Consider the following 24,063-nt stretch of genomic DNA (forward strand, 5'->3'; position numbering starts at 1 on the left):
AGAGAGAGAGATTTGCTTGTGTTCTTTCGAGCTCTTGCGCTTGGATTGCTTTCTTCTTTCTTGATCCGTTCTTTGCAATCAAACACACTTGTAATTGAGGCAAGAGACACCAATCTTGTGGTGGTCCTTGTGGGAACTTTGTGTTCCAAGTGATTGAGAAAAGAAAGCTCACTCGATCCGTGGATCGTTTGAGAGAGGGAAGGGTTGAAAGAGACCCGGCCTTTGTGGCCTCCTCAACGGGGAGTAGGTTTGCAAGAACCGAACCTCGGTAAAACAAATCTCCGTGTCTCACTTGCTTATTCGCTTGAGATTTGTTTTTGTGCCCTCTCTCGCGGACTCATTTCTTTATTACTAACGCTAACCCGGCTTGTAGTTGTGTTTATATTTGTAAATTTCAGTTTCGCCCTATTCACCCCCCCCCCCTCTAGGCGACTTTCAATTGGTATCAGAACCCGGTGCTTCATTAGAGCCTAACCGCTCGAAGTGATGTCGGGAGATCACGCCAAGAAAGAGATGGAGACAGGCGACAAGCCCACTACAAGCCAAGGGAGCACTTCATCGGAAGAGTCCCGCATCAAGAGGAAGGAGAAGAAGAAGGACTCCTCCAAACGGAAGGAGAAAAGATCTTCTTCCTCACATCACAAAGAGAAGAAGGAAAAATCTTCTTCTCACAAGTCGCATCGGAAAGGCGACAAGCACAAGAGGATGAGGAAAGTGGTCTACTACGAGACCGACACTTCATCAACATCGACCTCCAACTCCGATGCGCCGTCCGTAACTTCTAAGCGCCAAGAGCGCAAGAAGTTTAGTAAGATCCCCCTACACTATCCTCGTACATCTAGACATACTCCATTACTTTCCGTTCCATTAGGCAAACCGCCAACCTTTGACGGTGAAGATTATGCTAGGTGGAGTGATTTAATGAAATTTCATCTAACCTCACTCCACAAAAGTATATGGAATGTTGTTGAGTTTGGAGCACAGGTACCATCCGTAGGGGATGAAGACTACGATACGGACGAAGTGGCCCAAATCGAGCACTTCAACTCTCAAGCTACAACCATTCTCCTTGCCTCTCTAAGCAAGGAGGAGTACAACAAGGTGCAAGGGTTGAAAAATGCAAAGGAGATTTGGGACCTACTCAAGACCGCGCACGAGGGTGATGAACTCACCAAGATCACCAAGCGGGAAACGATCGAGGGGGAGCTCGGTCGCTTCCGTCTTCGCCAAGGGGAGGAGCCACAAGATATGTACAACCGGCTCAAAACCTTGGTGAACCAAGTGCGCAACCTCGGGAGCAAGAAATGGGATGACCACGAGGTGGTTAAGGTTATTTTGAGATCACTTATTTTTCTTAACCCCACTCAAGTTCAATTAATTCGTGGTAATCCTAGATATACTCAAATGACCCCCGAGGAAGTTATCGGGAATTTTGTGAGCTTTGAATGTATGATCAAGGGCTCCAAGAAGATCAACGAGCTTGATGAACCCTCCACGTCCGAAGCACAACCGGTAGCATTTATGGCAACAGAGGAGAAGAAGGAGGAGTCTACACCAAGTAGACAACCAATAGACGCCTCCAAGCTCGACAATGAGGAAATGGCGCTCGTCATCAAGAGCTTCCGCCAAATCCTCAAGCAAAGGAGGGGGAAAGACTACAAGTCCCGCTCCAAGAAGGTTTGCTACAAATGTGGTAAGCCCGGTCATTTTATTGCTAAATGTCCTATATCAAGTGACAGTGACCGAGACGACGACAAGAAGGGAAGAAGAAAGGAGAAGAAGAGATACTACAAGAAGAAGGGCGGCGATGCCCATGTTTGTCGGGAGTGGGATTCCGACGAAAGCTCAAGCGACTCCTCCGACGACGAGGACGCCGCTAACATCGCCGTCACCAAAGGACTTCTCTTCCCCAACGTCGGCCACAAGTGCCTCATGGCAAAGGACGGCAAGCGGAAGAAGGTTAAATCTAACTCCTCCACTAAATATGAGTCTTCTAGTGATGATAATGCTAGTGATGAGGAGGATAATTTGTGTTCCCTTTTTGCCAACCTTAACATAGCTCAAAAGGAGAAATTAAATGAATTGGTTAGTGCTATTCATGAAAAGGATGACCTTTTGGATTCCCAAGAGGACCTCCTTATTAAGGAAAATAAGAAGCATGTTAAGGTTAAAAAGGCTTATGCTCTTGAAATTGAGAAATGTGAAAAGTTATCTAGTGAGCTAAGCACTTGCCGTGAGATAATTGACAACCTTAGGAATGAAAATGCTAGTCTAAATGCTAAGGTTGATTCACATGTTTGTAATGTTTCAATTCCCAATCCTAGAGATAATAATGATGATTTGCTTGCTAGGATTGAAGAATTAAACATTTCTCTTGCTAGCCTTAGAGTAGAAAACGAAAATTTAATTACCAAGGCTAAAGAACTAGATGTTTGCAATACTACAATTTCCGATCTTAGAGATAAAAATGATATTCTTCATGCTAAGATTGTTGAACTTAATTCTTGCAAACCCTCTACATCTATTGTTGCACATGTATCTATTTGCACTAGATGTAGAGATGTTGATATTAATGTTATTCATGATCATATGGCTTTAATTAAACAACAAAATGATCACATAGCAAAACTAGATGCTAAAATTGCCGAGCACAACTTAGAAAATGAGAAATTTAAATTTGCTCGTAGCATGCTTTATAATGGGAGACGCCCGGGCATCAAAGATGGCATTGGCTTCCAAAGGGGAGACAATGTCAAAATTAATGCCCCTCCTAAAAGATTGTCCAACTTTGTTAAGGGCAAGGCTCCTTTGCCTCAGGATAACGAGGGTTACATTTTATACCCTGCCGGTTATTCCGAGAGCAAAATTAGGAGAATGCATTCTAGGAAGTCTCACTCTGGCCCAAATCATGCTTTTATGTATAAGGGTGAGACATCTAGTTCTAGGCAACCAACCCGTGCTAAGTTGCCTAAGAAAACTCCTAGTGCATCAAATGATCATGATATTTCATTTAAAACTTTTGATGCATCTTATGTTTTAACTAACAAATCCGGCAAGGTAGTTGCCAAATATGTTGGGGGCAAGCACAAGGGGTCAAAGACTTGTGTTTGGGTACCCAAAGTTCTTGTGTCTAATGCCAAAGGACCCAAAACCATTTGGGTACCTAAAGTCAAGAACTAAAATTGTGTTGTAGGTTTATGCATCTGGAGGCTCAAGTTGGATACTCGACAGCGGGTGCACAAACCACATGACAGGGGAGAAAAGGATGTTCTCCTCCTACGAGAAAAACCAAGATCCCCAACGAGCTATCACATTCGGGGATGGAAATCAAGGTTTGGTCAAAGGGCTTGGTAAAATAGCTATATCTCCTGACCATTCTATTTCCAATGTTTTTCTTGTAGATTCTTTAGATTACAATTTGCTTTCCGTATCTCAATTATGTCAAATGGGCTACAACTGTCTATTCACTGATGTAGGTGTCACTGTCTTTAGAAGAAGTGATGATTCAATAGCATTTAAGGGAGTGTTAGAGGGTCAGCTATACTTGGTAGATTTTGATAGAGCTGAACTCGACACTTGCTTAATTGCTAAGACTAACATGGGTTGGTTCTGGCACCGCCGACTAGCCCATGTTGGGATGAAGAATCTTCACAAGCTTCTAAAGGGAGAACACATTTTAGGATTAACAAATGTTCATTTTGAGAAAGACAGGATTTGTAGCGCATGCCAAGCAGGGAAGCAAGTTGGTACCCATCATCCGCATAAGAACATAATGACGACCGACAGGCCACTGGAGCTCCTACACATGGATCTATTCGGCCCGATCGCTTACATAAGCATCGGCGGGAGTAAGTACTGTCTAGTTATTGTGGATGATTATTCTCGCTTCACTTGGGTATTCTTTTTACAGGAAAAATCTCAAACCCAAGAGACCTTAAAGGGATTCTTGAGACGGGCTCAAAATGAGTTCGGCCTAAGGATCAAGAAAATAAGAAGCGACAACGGGACGGAGTTCAAGAACTCTCAAATCGAAGGCTTCCTTGAGGAGGAGGGCATCAAGCATGAGTTCTCTTCTCCCTACACGCCACAACAAAATGGTGTAGTGGAAAGGAAGAATAGAACTCTATTGGACATGGCAAGGACCATGCTTGATGAGTACAAGACTTCGGATCGGTTTTGGGCCGAGGCGGTCAACACCGCTTGCTACGCCATCAACCGGTTATATCTACACCGAATCCTCAAGAAGACATCGTATGAACTCCTCACCGGTAAAAAGCCAAACATTTCATATTTTAGAGTTTTTGGTAGCAAATGCTTTATTCTTGTTAAAAGAGGTAGAAAATCTAAATTTGCTCCTAAAACTGTAGAAGGCTTTTTACTTGGTTATGACTCAAACACAAGGGCATATAGGGTCTTTAACAAGTCCACTGGACTAGTTGAAGTCTCATGTGACGTTGTGTTTGATGAGACTAATGGCTCTCAAGTAGAGCAAGTTGATCTTGATGAGATAGGTGAAGAAGAGGCTCCATGCATCGCGCTAAGGAACATGTCCATTGGGGATGTGTGTCCTAAGGAATCCGAAGAGCCTCCAAATGCACAAGATCAACCATCCTCCTCCACGCAAGCATCTCCACCAACCCAAAATGAGGATGAAGCTCAAGTTGATGAAGTAGAAGATCAAGCAAATGAGCCACCTCAAGATGATGGCAATAATCAAGGGGGAGATGCAAATGATCAAGACAAGGAGGATGAAGAACAAAGACCGCCACACCCAAGAGTCCACCAAGCAATACAACGAGATCACCCCGTCGACACCATACTCGGCGACATTCATAAGGGGGTAACCACTCGATCTCGTGTTGCACATTTTTGTGAACATTACTCGTTTGTTTCCTCTATTGAGCCACACAGGGTAGAGGAAGCACTACAAGATTCGGATTGGGTGGTGGCGATGCAAGAGGAGCTCAACAACTTCACTAGAAATGAGGTATGGCACTTAGTTCCACGTCCTAATCAAAATGTTGTAGGAACCAAATGGGTCTTCCGCAACAAGCAAGACGAGCATGGTGTGGTGACAAGGAACAAAGCTCGACTTGTGGCCAAGGGATACTCCCAAGTCGAAGGTTTGGATTTCGGTGAAACCTATGCACCCGTAGCTAGGCTTGAGTCAATTCGCATATTATTGGCCTATGCTACTTACCATGGCTTTAAGCTTTATCAAATGGACGTGAAAAGTGCCTTCCTCAATGGACCAATCAAGGAAGAGGTCTATGTTGAGCAACCTCCCGGCTTTGAAGACAGTGAGTATCCTAACCATGTCTATAAGCTCTCTAAGGCGCTTTATGGGCTCAAGCAAGCCCCAAGAGCATGGTATGAATGCCTTAGAGATTTTCTTATTGCAAATGGATTCAAAGTCGGCAAGGCCGATCCTACACTCTTTACTAAAACTCTTGAAAATGACTTGTTTGTATGCCAAATTTATGTTGATGATATTATATTTGGGTCTACTAACGAGTCTACATGTGAAGAGTTTAGTAGGATCATGACACAGAAATTCGAGATGTCAATGATGGGGGAGTTGAAGTATTTCCTAGGATTCCAAGTCAAACAACTCTAAGAGGGCACCTTCATCAGCCAAACGAAATACACTCAAGACATTCTAACCAAGTTTGGGATGAAGGATGCCAAGCCCATCAAGACACCCATGGGAACCAATGGGCATCTCGACCTCGACACGGGAGGTAAGTCCGTGGATCAAAAGGTATACCGGTCGATGATAGGTTCTTTACTCTATTTATGTGCATCTCGACCGGATATTATGCTTTCCGTATGCATGTGTGCAAGATTCCAAGCCGACCCTAAGGAAGCTCACCTTACGGCCGTGAAACGAATCTTGAGATATTTAGCTTATACTCCTAAGTTTGGGCTTTGGTATCCTAGGGGATCCACTTTTGATTTAATTGGTTATTCCGATGCCGATTGGGCGGGGTGCAAAATCAATAGGAAGAGCACATCGGGGACTTGCCAGTTCTTGGGAAGATCCTTGGTGTCTTGGGCTTCAAAGAAGCAAAATTCGGTCGCTCTTTCCACCGCTGAAGCCGAGTATATTGCCGCAGGTCATTGTTGCGCGCAATTACTTTGGATGAGGCAAACCCTGCGGGACTACGGTTACAAATTCACCAAAGTCCCTTTACTATGTGACAATGAGAGTGCAATCAAAATGGCCGACAATCCCGTCGAGCATAGTCGCACCAAACACATAGCCATTCGGTATCATTTTCTTAGGGATCACCAACAAAAGGGAGATATCGAGATTTCTTACATTAACACTAAAGATCAATTAGCCGATATCTTCACCAAGCCACTTGATGAGCAATCCTTTAACAAACTTAGGCATGAGCTCAATATTCTTGATTCTAGGAACTTCTTTTGCTAGATTGCACACATAGCTCATTTATACCTTTGATCATATCTCTTTTATATGCTATGACTAATGTGTTTTCAAGTCTATTTCAAACCAAGTCATAGGTGCATTGAAAGGGAATTGGAGTCTTCGGCGAAGACAAAGGCTTCCACTACGTAACTCACCCTTCGCCGTCGCTCCAAGCAACTCTCCGTTCTAGGGGGAGAAAACTTGAGCATCAAGAAAGAGGACATCTTCTTTGGTATAATCTTAACTCATTTGTTTATGACCAAAGAGGAAGATAGCACTTCGAGGGCTCTAATGACTCCGTTTTTGGCGATTCATGCCAAAAAGGGGGAGAAGTGAGCCCAAAGCAAAAGGACCGACCGCACCACCACCTATTTCAAATTTCAAAAACTCAGTATTGAATATTTTTCATTTGGTATCCTATTGTGTTCAAAAAGTGGGAGAAAGTAGTATTTCAAAATGATATATCAAAACCCTCTTGAACACTAAGAGGAGAATCTCTTTTAGGGGGAGTTTTGTTTAGTCAAAGGAAAAGCATTTGAAACAGGGGGAGAAAATTTCAAATCTTAAAAATGCTTTGCAAAATTCTTATTCATTTGCCTTTGACTATTTGGAAAAGAACTTTGAAAAGGATTTACAAAATAATTTGCAAAAACAAAACTTATGGTGCAAGCGTGGTCCAAAATGTTATATAAGAAAGAAACAATCCATGCATATCTTGTAAGTATTAATATTGGCTCAATTCCAAGCAACCTTTACACTTACATTTTGCAAACTAGTTCAATTATGCACTTCTATATTTGCTTTGGTTTGTGTTGGCATCAATCACCAAAAAGGGGGAGATTGAAAGGGAATTAGGCTTACACCTAGTCCCTAATTAATTTTGGTGGTTGAATTAGCCAACATAAACATTTGGACTAACTAGTTTGCCCAAGTGTATAGATTATACAGGTGTAAAAGGTTCACACTCAGCCAATAAAAAGACCAAGTTTTGGATTCAACAAAGGAGCAAAGTGGGAACCGAATGCCCTCTGGTCTGGGAGCACCGGACTGTCCGGTGCTCCAAAGGAGGTCGGCCTCAGGAACTCGCCAGCTTCGGGAAACTCCAACGGCTAGTCCGCTATAATTCACCGGACTGTCCGGTGTGCACCGGATTGTCCGGTGCGACTCCGGAGCAACGGTCATCTCCACGCCAACGGCTCTCTGCCGCGCATTTAATGCGCGCTCTGCGCGCGCAGATGGCAGGCGCGCCCATTCTGGCGCACCGGACAAGGAACAGTAGATGTCCGGTGTGCACCGGACATCCAGGCGGGCCCACAAGTCAGAAGCTCCAACGGCTAGAATCCAACGGCAGTGATGACATGGCAGGGGGCACCGGACTGTCCGGTGTGCACCGGACTGTCCGGTGTGCACCGGACTGTCCGGTGCGCCATCGAACAGACAGCCTCCCAACGGCCACATTTGGTGGTTGGGGCTATAAATACCCCAACTACCCCACCATTCATTGCATCCAAGTTTTTCCACTTCCCAACTACTACAAGAGCTCTAGCATTCAATTCTAGACACACCAAAGAGATCGAATCCTCTCCAAAATTCCACACAACGCCATAGTGATTAGAGAGAGAGATTTGCTTGTGTTCTTTCGAGCTCTTGCGCTTGGATTGCTTTCTTCTTTCTTGATCCGTTCTTTGCAATCAAACACACTTGTAATTGAGGCAAGAGACACCAATCTTGTGGTGGTCCTTGTGGGAACTTTGTGTTCCAAGTGATTGAGAAAAGAAAGCTCACTCGATCCGTGGATCGTTTGAGAGAGGGAAGGGTTGAAAGAGACCCGGCCTTTGTGGCCTCCTCAACGGGGAGTAGGTTTGCAAGAACCGAACCTCGGTAAAACAAATCTCCGTGTCTCACTTGCTTATTCGCTTGAGATTTGTTTTTGTGCCCTCTCTCGCGGACTCATTTCTTTATTACTAACGCTAACCCGGCTTGTAGTTGTGTTTATATTTGTAAATTTCAGTTTCGCCCTATTCACCCCCCCTCTAGGCGACTTTCAACTTTTAAGCTGAACTGGGCTTCTGCTAGCACTGGTGATAAACGTGGAGATAGTGGCTCTGATCACACAATATTTGTTGGTGATTTGGCTCATGGTGTTACTGACTCCATGTTGGAAGATGTGTTCAAAGCTAAGTACCCTTCAGTTAGAGGAGCTAATGTTGTTGTTGATATGATTGAAAGGGAATTAGGCTTACACCTAGTTCCTAAATAATTTTGGTGGTTGAATTGCCCAAACACAAACAATTGGACTAACTAGTTTGCTCCAGTGCATAAGTTATACAGGTGCTAAAGGTTCACTCTCAGCCAATAAAAAGATTAAGTTTTGGATTCAACCAAGGAGCAAAGGGCCAACCGAAGGCACCTCTGGTCTGGCGCACCGGACTGTCCGGTGCACCAGAGGACTCCAACACAAACTCGCCACCTTCGGGAATTTCCAGAGGCACTCGCGCTATAATTCACCGGACTGTCCAGTGTACACCGGACAGTGTCCGGTGCGCCAAGAAGGAGCTGCCTCAGGAACTCGCCAGCTTCGGGAATCTCCAACGGCTAGTCCGCTATAATTCACCGGACATGTCCGATGTGCACCGGACTGTCCGGTGCAACTCCGGAGCAACGGCTAACTCGCGCCAACGGCTACCTGCAGAGCATTAATTGCGCGCTCTGCGCGCGCAGAAGTCAGGCGTGCCCATACTGGTGCACCGGACAGTGAACAGTGCATGTCCGGTGCGCCACCGGACATCAAGGCGGGCCCACAAGTCAGAACTCCAACGGTCAGAATCCAACGGCATTGATGACGTGGCGGGGGCACCGGACATGTCCGGTGTGCACCGGACTGTCCGGTGCGCCATCGAACAGACAGCCTCCCAACGGCCACTTTTGGTGGTTGGGGCTATAAATACCCCAACCACCCCACCATTCATTGCATCCAAGTTTTCCACCTCTCAACTACTACAAGAGCTCTAGCATTCAATTCTAGACACACCAAAGAGATCAAATCCTCTCCAATTCCACTCAAGCCTTTAGTGACTAGCGAGAGAGATTTGCCGTGCTCTTTTGAGCTCTTGCGCTTGGATCGCTTTCTTTCTTTCTCACTTGTTCTTGTGATCAAAACTCAATTGTAACCAAGGCAAGAGGCACCAATTGTGTGGTGGCCCTTGTGGGGAAGTTTTGTTCCCGTTTGATTGAGAAGAAGAAAAGCTCACTTGGTCCGAGGGACCGTTTGAGAGAGGGAAGGGTTGAAAGAGACCCGGCCTTTGTGGCCTCCTCAACGGGGAGTAGGTTTGCGAGAACCGAACCTCGGTAAAACAAATCCGCGTGTCTCACTTGTTTATTCGCTTGCGATTTGTTTTGCGCCCTCTCTCGCGGACTCGATTTTATTTCTAAACGCTAACCCGGCTTGTAGTTGTGTTTATATTTGTAAATTTCAGTTTCGCCCTATTCACCCCCCCTCCAGGCGACTTTCAATGATGACTGGATGGCCCAAAGGATATGGTTTCGTGCGTTTTGGAGATCTGAATGAGCATGCACGTGCTATGACTGAGATGAATGGAATGTTGTTATCTACAAGGCAAATGAGTATTGGTGTTGCAGCTAACAAGAAGAATAGGGATGCTCAGCAGACATATGCAACTGACCGTATGTACTTGTCGAACATCTTCATATAGGTTTTTAATGTTCTCCTTCTTCACCTCGCTGGGTGGGTTCGGGGGCAGCTCGGACGGCGCGAGGGGCCTCACCAGCGTCGACCTGTCCAATTCCGAGTCCAGGCCAGACAGTGTGGCACAACGTGGCTTGGACCACGACACTGAAGAGAGGGTGGAGGAGCTCACATTGAAGAACTGCATCAACACTGGTATCCAGCCTGAGGTTTCTGCTGGTGGGAGCACAAGCAGCAGGGATAGGCCTACCCGTATTAAGGGCCTGTGGGGTAATTTTACACGGAGAACTAGCAATTTGGTCAGCAGGGAAAACGCTGCACTGAGTTCTGGCGACATTGCAAACTTGAGGGCTCGTGATGTTTCAGCAAAGGTGAGGTTTCTATTGTCTCAAGGATGGTACCTGCACTTGTCAAACATAAAAGCTCGCTACCTATTTTATTTAGACACAATTAAGGCAATAAGGCCTACTAGAGTTTTTGCATACTCAAGGGTTCATGGGCATCCCAGGCTCCCAGCAATGGAATCTGCAAGGTATGGCTCATTTGAACCATATGTGGAGAAGTTTAATTCCTTATTAGTGAGAGCAGAAGACAGAAAATGCAGAATAGTTGTATAGTGTTTCAAAGGCGTTGCCTACGCACGTCCGGCCGTCCAGGTATCTCCAGCTCGCTACCTATTTTTGTCATTATGGAATCTGCAAGGTATGGCTCCACATTGATACAATTGATGGTTTGTCTGCATATCTAGCAAGTGTGCAGGAGGATGTTGCATCAGTTATCATTGGTAAAAAAACTATATTGCATGTGCGGACTGCCTCTGATGCTATTGATATGAGGATCTCAGTTGATGAAAGAGTAAAGGACAAGCTCTCAAATTTGGTAACCAGGCTCCAAAATGAAAGCTTTACCGCTTCCCGAAAGAACTAGCATCACTCTCAGAGTGCTTGTTTCATCTGAAAAGGAGACCACTTTTAGGTGGCATAATCCGACATGAAGATGAAAGATCTGTACTTAGGAATTTGTTCTTGAATGCTTTGTTTGACCTTTCACTTCGTATGCTACCACTTCAGTGTATAATGCATTGTGAAGATGTACATTTGTGCTTGTTTGATCTGAAAAGGGGACCACTTTTAGATAGCATAATAGGATATGAAGATGAAAGATCTGTACTTAGGAATTTGTTCATGAATGCTTTGTTTGACCTTTCACTTCGTATGCTGGCACCTCAGTGTATTAAGTGTTAATGTTACGGTTATTCTTGGATCAACATCATTCGAGTATTTGACTATTGCTTGTCACGTGCACCTGTTATTTTTGCATCACTATTAACCAATTTATAAGCTACCGTAGCAACGCACGGGCACACATCTAGTTAATTATAAAATCGGATAAATTTCTGACCGTATCGACGATATCGTTTCCGACCAGCTGTAGGTGCCCATTTTTTTTTCTAAAACCAAAAAGAAAACGAGAAAAAACACCTGTGCCTGCCCATAGTACGGTGATGGTGGCCAGGCATCATATCGGCAACACGACGATGGAACAAAGCTGGAGGCGCCGGCGAGCACCAAATTGAGGCGCGGATAGTCCGGCCCTGAGGCCGGACGGTCCGCGGTCCGGACGGTCCGCGCCTGTGGGCCGGACGGTCCGCGCCTGTGGGCCGGACGGTCCGCGCACGCGCAGAACAGTTTAGGGTTCCGAGTTTTTTGCTGCGTTTGTTGGCGAAAATCGCGGGATTTGCTCGGAGTTCTGACGGTAAAGGGTCCAACCCCCCTCCTCTATAAATAGAGAGGTCTACGGCCGATTTGGAATCAACAATCGAATCAATACAACTTTTATTCGCATTTTATCCTAGGAGTAGTTCTAGTCTAGTTTAGGTTTAGCCTCTCGATCCCCAAATTCTTCGCCTCTCTTCGGCTCTACGTCGATTAGAGGAGTCTAGGTCGGCCGGCCCGAGCCTAGACACCACCTAGGATCTCTCCTCCCCGACGGGGTCCCTCCCGGGAGCGAGATCCAGGCGCCGCCGGCGACTTCCGCCGCCTCTGCGTACGCGCGGACCGTCCGGGCCCCAGGGCGCGGACCGTCCGGCCGTCAGGCAGAGAAGCCCTAGCCGCGCACCAGGCCGCGGACTGTCCGGCCCCAGGCCGCGGACAGTCCACCCATGCGCAGAGAGTACCACCGCGCCTCGCACCAGGCCGCGGACCGTCCGGCCCCGCGCTCGGACCGTCCGCCCCTGTGCAGAGAGCACCGCCGCCGGTTCTTCTTGAGTATTTGGCGCTCCGAAAAGGCGTCAACATACTTTTTGGCGACTCCGCTGGGGACATACATATCTAAGCTCATCAAATCGGCCCTCAATGGCCGGTTCAAGGGATAGCTATGATATTTCTCCAAGCAACATCATAGAGCCGACTTGGGTTATGATATATAAAGTAATGATTTCCTACTATCGCAACGATTCGACCGATTCTGTGTTTACGTTGATTTTAGATGGTTTTAAATAAAGTGAATCTCATACAAGTGAACCGAAAAGCTGGACGTTTTGGCAGTCTACAGCAGCTTCTAGTGGCGAGAAGATGAAAATAGTTGAAACAAATAGAACCTTTATGATCACATGACATGGCCTAGATAGAGTACTTTCGCTTTGCCCTCGGTTAACTCCTACTCCCTCCATTCACACAGCTCACACAAAAGGATAGTTTAATTTTCGAAAGAGTCAAATCTCATGTTGTACTTCCTCCAATTTTTTACATGCTACATTAGCTTCTGCTAAGGTCATTCTCAATGGAAATTTCATATCCATTAAATACGATGGCATATCATCATACTTGGTGACATGGCAGTGCAATTAAAAGAAGAGATATAGAGAGTTTTATGGGAGATGATAGAGTCATACACGGTTATCTAGTTTAAATTTGATGTGGTAGCATCGAAAATTATCACTAAGAATGGTCTAAGGACCTGTTTGGTTCCTTTTAGTCCTAGGACTAAAGTTTAATTACTATTATGTTTAGTTTAATGGACTAAAAGTGTTTAGAACTCATTAAATGACTTGTTGTAAGAAGAGCAAAATACACTTTACCATTCTTTCACCACTACCCTTCTCACGTGGCAAAGGAAATAAAGAAAGGAGAAAGGGCAACAGGTAGAATCAATATGGTTTAGTCTCTTTTAGTCATCTCTTGAGAGATTACGGACTAGAGCAGTTTAGCCTCTCCTTTAGTCCCATTGTTTGGCAATTTATGGTATTTTTTAGTCCCTAAAACCAAATAGGCCTTAAGTTAAATATTATTGTCTTTAATAATCCTTTTTAAATTTTGTATAAAGTTATAATGTATAGATTATAGATTATAAAAGGATTTCTCATAGTGAATCTAAAACAAAAATCTTATGCATGAACTTATATAAACCTTTTGAAATTGATAGCCAAAGATATAAACATTTGACTTAGAACAAGGTTAATACGACATGTAAAACAACAGATGTTGGAGCATTTTTTTCTTAGAACTATAGCAAAAAAAATAAAGATTGAAAATGATCTACCTTATTAATCTGCACGAGATGGATAAGAGATAATAACTGAATGCACTAGCTAGCTAGCCACCGGCTCTTCCATCGGTACCTCTTTCCCAATTAACGATCAATCAGCGACAAGAAATAAAACATCAACGAGTCGTCATCGGAGAGTAAATGAAGTACCCAAATGGAGCTAGCAAGCAGCAACGCATGCACGATGCCCTCGTGCATGCTACGGCCGGCCGGGAGATGTGCATGTGTTACTGTAAAGTTGTGTCCACACCACCCCACATAATAACATGTGCACCTGGGCAACGCAACGCATGGCAATACTTCACGGCAGCCAGCAGCTAGCTGAAATCCCTCCTGTAGGCCTTGTTTAGATAAAAAGGGATTGAAGTAGATTGAAGTGTATTTTAGAGATTAAAAGGGAAATTAGTTCATATTACACTTCAATACACCTTATACCACCTCAACCTCCACTCCAATCAAAGATTACCCAAACAAGCCCGTATTGGGATGGTAATGACTCTAAACTTGGCTAGTTCATTCAAAAACAGGTTTGCTCCAACCAGATGTTGATATGATGCAATGCTATGTTGAAGTTACTTCGGTCTTCAAACTGATATATTGTATTATTTAGATCTCCGAATTTAACATATTGTGTTACTTGGGTTGTTCCGAGCTTTTATTAATGCACTCCTACGTGACACGTCATGTTAATATCTAGTTTAAGCAAACTCAGTTTTGGACGAATCAACCAATTAAGTTATTGCACTTATTTCCTAGGTTTTAAGAGTCCAGAAATCCAAATGATACGGTATGTTAAGTTTAAAGACCGCTGAACCAACCAATTAAGTTATTGCACTTATTTCCTGATGTATATACGGTCAAGGCACAAGACGTCGGAGCACTCTGTAGGAGCGGCAATGTGGTTGGAGCCATCTGGCTAGGTGCTGCCGCGGAGTCGCAACGACGTGTGGTTTTCTTTGAGGCACGCGTCAGCTATCAGCTAGCTAACATGTAGTTGCACCACAAAGGTTAGATAATGAGTAAAATACACTATAGTTCCTAAACTTGTAGTTGTATCATTCTGATTCCTAAACTCTTAAGATACACATCCAAAACCATAAATTTATAAAATTTATCATCCGGATCTCTAAATTTCTAATGTACACATTTTACTCCTTATACTTGTAAGGTTATATCCAAGACATTATAGTGTATTTTTTATTTATATATTCTGATGTTATGTGATTCTATAATCAGTTGAAATTAATTGTAGTCAAGATAATCTAGAATGCGTTTAGAAATTTCTAGTTTGGAAATCTGGTTCGTTTCGGTTATTCTTTACCATCAAAGAGACTTGCATGTTACATGTATGCCGCCATCTATGGCTAGACGCCGCATACACTATCTATAGCGGTTCCCTCTAAATTATCTCTCTATATCACTTTTTTACGTTACATAGTTAACATTTTAACTCCTACTTCTTCAACTCAAGCAACGATTTTTTCTAAATTCTTTCTCTATATCTCATTACAGCTATAAAATATTATTTTTTATACATACTTTTCATTCACTATTAATTTTTTTTCTACTAATAATTAGAGACGGATCCACGTAAACAGTGCAAGGAGATGGCTACGCGTACGCCACAGCTGGAGAGAAGGGAGTGAGCACGTGGAGGACGCTATAGGGGGCCACGCTGCAGGCGTCCGCGTGCTAGTGCAGCCGCCGTAGAGGGGTGAGAGCGCAGCGGCTGTCTCAGATTGTCTGCAGCAGTTACCCCTAAATTTTTCCTTCTATATCAATTTTTTATGTCACATCATCAACATTTAATCTCCTACTTTTTCATCTCCAGCAGCGGTTCCCTCTAAAATCTTCCCCTATACCCCACTACAAATATAAAATATCATTATCCAACCCTATTCATCATCTATTATAATTTTTTCTTTAACTATTAAATACGCGAATAGTGTTTAGAATAGCATGCAGACTGACACGGGCTGTGGCGTACTGAGACTGCCCGCAGCGGCTGCCACGCCCTCGCCCCCTCCCCTTGCATGGCGGCTACAGGAGCACGCGGCAGCCCGCAGCGCGGCTCTCTACGGGGCTCCCCACAGCGCGGTCCCCTTCTCTCTCCCCTCAATCCAAGGATTCACTATTCATCCCCTACGACACTGTGATGTGGGTCCACGAGTAATTGTTAGTAGATAAAAAAATGATAGTAAATATAGAAAATGATATTTATAGTTGTAGTGTGGTATAGAGGGAGTATTTAGGGGAAACCGCTGCGGGAGATGAAAAAATAGAGAGTAAAATGTTGATGATGTGACGCAAAAAAGTGATATAGGGAGAAAAATTTAGAAAGAACCGTTGTGGATAGCCTGACGCTGACTTTCCCCGCGCAGGGAGCCTGGCAGAGGGCGCCGCTGGGCTATAGCGGGCGCCCTGTAGCCGCCATATGTGCTACAGGGCAAGGGGAGGGGCCTCGCGCTCAGGACACGCGGCGCTCCGCCTCTTCACCGGTGCTATTTTTTTTAGCAAACAAGAGAGCTGAATAGTCTGCAGGCTACTGTGGAGCCTAGTAATAGGACCCCACACCTAAATCGATGAATGCTAAAACAACACTTTACGGAGGGAATATGTAAAACTACTTGACTCAAAGCACCTTGTGCGGCTGAAAAATCCAGGCAACCGTTTTACTTTTCGTACGTACAACGTTTACTCCCGTTCTTTTTTCCCCTCTAAACCCAATTCATACCCTATATTAGAAGGGGAAAAGGACATGTTGCGATGGGTTAAGATAGCACAATTATCAAAAAAGAATTGTAAGGAAAATCGAGTGCAGCCAAGCCTATTAGTGCTAGTTTGAAAACCACAAAACCGCATGGGATTAGAGAGGCTAAAATCACTGAATAAGGCAGCCAAGCCTATGGATCCCTTCGTGATTCTTGGTCATCAAAACAGCTCTAAGAGTCACGGAGATTCTAGCCCCCAATCCCCTCAGGTTTTGTAGCTCCGGAACTAGTCCTTAAAGTATCTTTTTGATGACTCCCGATCTTAAACCATAATCGAGTGGACTGAGTTATCGCCGACCCATATATTCGTATTCCTCCCAGGCCCCAGAGCCAGGGCTTCAAAAGGGGTCAATCCATTCCCTTCAGAAATTCCTCCGGGCCTTGGTCCTCCAGCCTTTCTGCTGTCTCCAAAACCATGTCCCTCAGATCATCCTGGTACTTAGTTACCCTGCAAGAATAAAATGCCACAACAATACAGTGTGACGGCCTGGAAAATTGATAGAGATATGACTGCTACGCGCTTTATGAACATGAAGCAGCTATGGAAGGTTAAACTGCAAAGGCAGATTCTTAAAGATATTAAACATTGGCAACTTACGCCATATAACATACGGCTAATTTCGAGCGAGTTCAATGTTCTATCTGAATAAAGACACAGTATTTGTTCTTGTAAAGAAAACAATACAACAAATCGGCCTATGCCTTCATTTATTAGCTTGTTCCTAGATAAACCAGCCATACAGGTAATCAATGGGAAACCACAAGTGACTTAAGTGAGGCTTTCGAAATTCTATAGGGAGAGTGGTACATGATTTGGAGGGGGTAGGGGGGTATTCAAGACCGATCCAAAACAGGCTCTCAACGCCGCAATGCAAATTTCCCTTAGGCCTTATTCGGTTATTCTCCCATTCCATGGGGATTGGATGAGATTAGGGAAAATTTAGGAAGAATTTTGACTTGCTAGGGATTAAAACCCCACTCTCTCCCGTCCAATCCACATGGACTGGGAAGGAAACGAACAGGTCCTAAGGACATATTCAGTTAGGAGTGGATTGAAAGGGATTAAATCCCTTGCTAGTCAAAATTAAACAGAAGATGATTTAATCTCTCTCTGGGCTTGTTCGGTTAGGCCAATCCTCCTCAATCCACCCCTAACCGAACAAGCCCTCAATCTCCTACGATTCTCATGCAACCGAACAAGATCTAAGGGAGAAATTACTATGGCAAACAGTTGCCCTTGCCCCGTTCAGAACTAAGAATTTGAATGCAAAAGTAACACTAGCAAAGAACCATACCTGTCCTGGAGCTCAGGATCTCTTGCAGCCAGAATCCTAGCTGCCAGCAAACCTGCATTTTCTGCAATCCCGATAGCAACAGTCGCAACAGGAATACCTTTTGGCATCTGCAAGGGTAAGATTATCAATACAACAATTAACTTCATCCATAAGAGATCAGTGGCGAAAACAACGGGCGGTCATGCATGCATTGATGATGGCATGATGAATTCTTCTAGAGCTAATTGGTGGACATTTCATTTCTGTGGGTGCTCTGCAACGCTGTTCAATAGCAAAACGTGCATTGTGGTTGCTGTGCCTACACTGTGAGGTGATTATCATTCTTGTATTGGCTGAAAGGTGTAAGATGTGCCAGTGAGACCACATAGGTGCCTAAGTGGAAGCTTCAAAACATCTCACTCAACAGTGAGGTAACAGAAGATTTGTACAGTTCTAACATGCTGCTTACCAAAGAAAGTATCAAGCTTGAAAAATCCATGTCATCACAATGGGAACGCCTAGCAAAAATTGTTCTAGAATGCAACTGCCACTAAAACACTCTATGCTTGCACTGATAAAAGAAATTCGTTCATGTAATGAGCAATGAAAACGCAGAAACTGAAACCATTAATGTCATCTTTCAGAGGGGAAAATTCAGGCAACAAATAAAGCAAATGCAAGGAATCGTAAATATAAGAGAAGCACTAGCCATCAAAGAACTGCTAGAATTATTAACAAATGTGGTTATACTACAATCTGATTTTTGAATAACAGAATTCTTAGAACACTAACTTGCACAATAGATAGGAGGGAATCAAATCCTGATAGTGTTGAAGTCTTAATGGGAACTCCGATTACAGGAAGAGGAGTCAATGAAGCCACCATCCCTGCAATAAACAAAAGTGTGTTATCCTTAATTAAAAACCAAAATTTATTAGGTGTTTGTGTTCCATAAACTTTAAATAAATATACGAATCTGGTCAGCAGTTTAAAGGTAAACCTATTTCATCCAGAAACACTGCTATGTTCAGCATCACACTACATAAACTAAACTTAGTGGTGGTGGGATAGAAAACAATGAGGCTACATCATGAAAATGAAGTAGAGTGTTAAATCCTAAAAACTAAAATGCTTCTAAAAACTAAATTACTTCAATGTCGATAAAATATAAGTGCACCTAATACGCACGCAACATGACTTGAAATTTACTTTGAAACATAATATTTGTGTATTTTTATACTTGCCTGGTAAATGAGCTGCTCCGCCTGCACCTGCAATTATGACCTCGAAACCCCTGTCTTTAGCAGACTTCGCATAATCATACATCCGCTCTGGTGTACGATGTGCAGAAACAATAGTTAGCTGAAAAAATTAGGCATTCACAATGTTACACTCTTCTCAAGCTTGACTTGGCACGTGAGCAGAGGTTTCAGATATCAAACCTCACAAGGTATGTCGAACTCTTTCAAAACCCTCTCAGCATCTTTCATCACAGGAAGATCAGATTGGGACCCCATTATAATAGCAACACGAGGGCTAACTGCAGCAAAGATTACATCATTTCAGTATATCCACAAATCAACTGAAACGGAAAAAAAATAAGTGTTGTTTCAAATAAAGATGTGAAATCAGGTCAAAAGCGTGAATAGTTTCATAGTGACAGATGTAAATTGTAAAGAAATTAGCATTGCCCACCACAACCATCAACAAAGTAGTGATGATGATGACAAGAACAACAAAATGAAGCCTTTCAATCCCTACCAAGCTAGGACATATAAAACGATAGCAATGAACTGTTATATACGATTCAGAGCGACCAAAAGATTTGCTGCAAGCATGGGCATTGATCCAAACAAATTCTGATAATATTTAATAGTGAATCAATACCTTCCTTGGGATCAGACGAGTTTCTTTGCAGCAAGTTGTCCAAGCGTGATTTTACACTTATCTTAGAAGGCCCCACAATTGTAATATGACCCATCTTCCTTTGCTTCCGCATCTCTGGAAAAAAAAATCTGAATGATATTTTCTAACACAAGGAAGCAAGAATGTTTTGCATGGAGTAAGCTAACCTGGCTTTGCGTACCAATGGACCGATGTGCCTGGAATGGTTAGTGCCCTACTGATAAGCTGATGAGCCAGAAAGAACCCTGCTTCACCCTACAGCACAATCAAGTCTGATATATTAAACTCTAACTGAATTACTACAATAACTAAAATATAAACATGGAGGCACGCCAACAAAACCCGACCATCAGCCTATTATTGCATACAGTATATTCAAAATGTAATCATAAGCACAGAAGAAAACAGCATTCATTACCTCATCCTCGCCCAGGATGTTGTACATTATTGCTGCAGGTGCTTTCATTGAGGGATCACCAAGAGGAAGGCCAAGAATAGCGCGTATATGCTGCTCATATTGTGAGGTGTAGCATGACTCTATTGTGTGATGTCCACTATTGTGAGGCCTAGGGGCTACCTCATTCAATAAAACCTAGAGAAAGAACAACACAAGGATAATGATGTAAACACCACTACAGGAGGAATAGATTTTGAAAAAATATGTAGATAGTCCAAAACAAACCTGATCATCTTCTGTTAAAAACAACTCTACAGCAAAGACACCAGCTCCTTCTAATGATTTAATAGCTTTTTCAGCCACGCTAGTAGCTAACTTCTTTATTTTGTTAGATACATCAGCAGGAGCTTCAACAACATGGCATATATTTTCCCTGAAGGTTCACACACATTATTTCTGTTTTCGAAATTTAAAAGTACAGAGAAAAATGTAGTTCAAATAATAAACAAAAATAAATAACAACTTATCATTAAAAAACAGTCTTACTTGTGAACTGTTTCCACAACAGGATAGCAGACAGTAGAGTTGTCTCTGCTCCTTGCCACGATTACAGAAAGCTCCTAAATAAAAAAGATAGAAAATAAAATAAATTGTGACTGTAATTAAAATAAGTACCTAAAAAGTCCTAATAATATAACGAAAATTGTTGTTGGATAGGACCATTATTAAGAGAAGGTATTATACCACATACAGCCAGGATACCCTATAGACTGCTTTTTTTCAACGAAAAGCAAATAATTCTAGTCAACATGCAAAACACATCCTATATACATATCAGCTACATGAAAATATCATGAACATAGGCATCAAGAATAATTGACAGATAGATAGCAGGCCGCTAGCATAATTTACAAAATAATTATGAGGAAAAAAATTATGTTGTGCCTAAAACATCAATTTATTGAGCATAAAGTTGACGCAAAAAATAAAAATGAAAAAATAAGAAGACAATAAACCACAGGATTTGAACTTAAATTTAACAGACTAAGAAAAGTCATTCAGTACATGCATACTAAACTGAATTTTAACTAACCTTTACGAAAGGAGTCCATCTCTCAACATACAAGCCCCGCTCAAACCCACCTAGTGCTGCACGAAGAATGGAGAAAACACTAGATTCAAAAATATGAACCTCCGAATAGTTTTATCTACTTACAAGCTAATTTTCAGAGAAAAATGAACAATCAGCATAAAAACATGTGATTTTAAGAATTTAAAGAGAGAATTTAAATCACTTTCCAATCTACTTACAAGCAACAACAGAAGGTAGCTCCTCTTTGTTCTTGGCTACAGCATTTCCTCGACCATCATATGCTAATCTCTTGCTTTTGACCATTAGGGGATAGCCAAACTTTTCTCCAGCCTCCTCTATACTGCGTAAAGTATCTACCTGTAAATCAGAACTATTACATTGTGTATACACGTAAGATACAATACTAGCTCATAGGTTAGAAGTTTGGGCATTACTTCCATGAAGTCAGGCAATGGGATCTCGCATCTTGAGAAATGCTTTTTCTGCCTGTACTTGTCCTGCAATTGATTACCGATACACAACAAACTATCAGTGAGACAATTTGTTAAAGTGTTATAATTGGCGTAACAAAATCAGAAGAATAAGTAGCAGTGATCAGCTTACCTGAATAATCATGATTGTGGAGGCGTTAGGCTCGCAGTCAACGCCCTGTTTTTCCAGTTTCTCCAGTGTGGTGACATCAACATGCTCAATCTCCACTGTTAGGACCCCACACCTAATAACAAAACTCAAAAAAATGAACGAGAGCAGCCGACGGGCATTGCATATATAAGGCCTCCAAACAATCGTAAAAGGATTGCAACTCAGGCTACCTCTTGGCGAACTCCCGGACCGTGTCCTCATCATTGAAGCTCCCAATGACGTGCTCATCGCAAACCGAGCTCGCGGGGCAGCCGGGAAGAGGGTCGAGGATGACAATTCTAATCCCCATCTGACTCGCTGCATGGCAGAGCATCTTCCCGAGCTGACCGCCCCCCAGGACCCCGATGACGGTGTTGGAGACGCCGTGCACCGGCGGACCACCATGCCTGGAACACAGCACAGCCCAAGCATCCATCAGACGCAGGAACGGACGGACTATCACACGCCCTGGCCATCGTGATCGGCGCGAATTGGTAGGATAGGGCACGTACCGTGTGTTTGGTTGGGTGGCTGAGTGCAGAAGCTGCAGCCGCGGATCTTTAAAACATAGTTAGTTTGGTTGATATCTCTACTAAGTCAGGCTACATAGATGCAAATAGGAGGCCTGAGCCAGGCCGGCTGGCGATGCCCAATCTGAGCATCTGCGCGCGGCCAGGACAGTGGGATGCAGCGACACGTTCTACTAAAAGATTGTTTAGTTTGTTTTTTAATTATATTTTCCAATTAAAAGATTTAATCACTGAACCGATTTCGTATTTGTATTTTTGATATTTTTTCGGACAAAACTAGATCATATATGTTGTATAAAATTTGAAGATTTATTTGTAAATTTTTCTTTGGTTCATGTTTTGATACAAGCAACCAAACAATGTCTCATAGTAGCCAGGCTAAATTAAATCAAGTAACCAAACATTGAACAATTGCATAGATGAAACCAGGCCACCTATAGCCTGGCTGACTAGCGTGAGCCAGGATCGACAGGGAAGAGAACCAATCACACGGGTAGAGACTCCACTCGGTGCTCACCCGTCGTGCGCGGGAGAGGCGGGCTGCATGGAGGCCCGGGCGCACAGCGAGTGGAGAGGCCGAGGCGGCGGCGCGGACGCGGACGCGGGGCCTCGCGGCTTCCAACACGCGCGGCGCGGGCGGGCGCCCGTGAAGGCCAAGCGAACGTACGGGGAGGGGGCGGCGGAGGCAGGGGACGGCGCGCTGAGGAACCTGGCGTGCATGCTCTCTACCTCCCGGAGGCGGGCGGTGTCTAGGGCTCAAGCAGGGTTTAGCCGGGAACGGGAGACGATGGGTGCGGCGGGAGAGGTGAGGAGCGCCGGTCGGCGGCGCGGCGGCGGCGCGGGAAGCGATTTGTGCTTTTTGAGCGTGGGGCGTCGCTCGATAGGCTATGCAATGGGCTGTTAAAAAACCCTACCAGGCCTTCTTCAACGATTTCCCGCCTTAAATTCCCTTTTCGTACTCTAGTCATAATTAAATATCTTTCCTTAAGTACTGAAAAAATTTGTACGCAAACTAGAATATTTGTAACCCTCAGTCCTCACAATCTAAAGAAAAGGCCTTACTTAATCTCGAAGGCTCCAAAAAATATAAGAAAATTCATAGACATGATTTGGCAACCAATAAACTCAAGAAACATATTTAAAACTTTTGAAAATGTTTTTAATTATCTTAAATAAATAGATTTTGAATTTCTAAATATAGAAAAAATATTCATAAAAATATGAAATTTTACGGACGACTTCTGCAAGACATATTAACATGATTCAAACACCTTTTGCACTTGAAAACACTATGCAGCAGCGTGAATGCAACGATCATGACACTTCTATAGCTCCTACTAACATAGAACCAAAATAATTCTCTACCGTTTTGTGATAAAGGAAAAAGAAAAGTGAATAAATGGACGGGTAACACCTGAATTTTGAGTACAGGGTAAAGAATTTTTTGTACCCCGAGATTTAGGGTGTTACACCCGAAGTTTCGCGGGTGTGGGTGTAGGTTTCTATTCCAACCCGCGAGTGACCCGCACCGACCCGAAATTTGGTTTATTCTTTGTTTTGCATAAAAAAAAATAAGATACAATAGTAATTATTTTGTATAAGTAGCTTGTCCAATGATTTATGAATGTTTATTTGCTGCTCAATGTGAAAAGGTTTAAAATCCGTACATATAACTCAACTATTATTGCTACTTAATTGCTTATTGCTAAGTTATTGTTTAAAAGCGTACAATCAGTAAAAACCCGGGTGATTCAAAATCCACCCGAAAACTCGACGGGTTCGGGTGC

At 43.4% G+C, this 24,063-nt stretch overlaps 1 protein-coding gene across 1 annotated transcript; it reads right to left on the minus strand.

The window, feature by feature from the left end:
• Positions 1–16,336: 16,336 nt before the first annotated feature.
• LOC103630165 (phosphoribosylaminoimidazole carboxylase, chloroplastic) lies at positions 16,337–23,192 on the minus strand. Its single transcript, XM_008651246.4, has 16 exons — positions 22,794–23,192; positions 21,938–22,153; positions 21,729–21,840; positions 21,560–21,622; positions 21,344–21,482; positions 21,126–21,181; positions 20,579–20,652; positions 20,318–20,465; positions 20,054–20,227; positions 19,803–19,890; positions 19,618–19,731; positions 19,173–19,270; positions 18,975–19,092; positions 18,523–18,617; positions 17,752–17,858; positions 16,337–16,904 (listed from the first exon to the last, which is right to left on the minus strand). Exons 1-16 carry the CDS (start codon positions 22,994–22,996, stop codon positions 16,805–16,807), a joined length of 1,905 nt encoding a protein of 634 aa, XP_008649468.1. The 5' UTR covers positions 22,997–23,192; the 3' UTR covers positions 16,337–16,804.
• Positions 23,193–24,063: the final 871 nt, after the last annotated feature.

Source organism: Zea mays, chromosome 6 (genome assembly GCF_902167145.1).
Source record: "Zea mays cultivar B73 chromosome 6, Zm-B73-REFERENCE-NAM-5.0, whole genome shotgun sequence".
Classification (NCBI taxonomy): domain Eukaryota; kingdom Viridiplantae; phylum Streptophyta; class Magnoliopsida; order Poales; family Poaceae; genus Zea; species Zea mays.

Excerpts from the sequence above, each read along its gene's own strand:
- LOC103630165 (XM_008651246.4), bottom strand. The coding sequence starts at position 22,996 with ATGCACGCCAGGTTCCTCAGCGCGCCGTCCCCTGCCTCCGCCGCCCCC. Across the intron at positions 21,623-21,728 it reads CCACAATCATGATTATTCAG|GACAAGTACAGGCAGAAAAA; the intron begins GTAAGCTGATCA and ends AATCAATTGCAG. Across the intron at positions 20,653-21,125 it reads GATGGACTCCTTTCGTAAAG|GAGCTTTCTGTAATCGTGGC; the intron begins GTTAGTTAAAAT and ends TTTTTTATTTAG.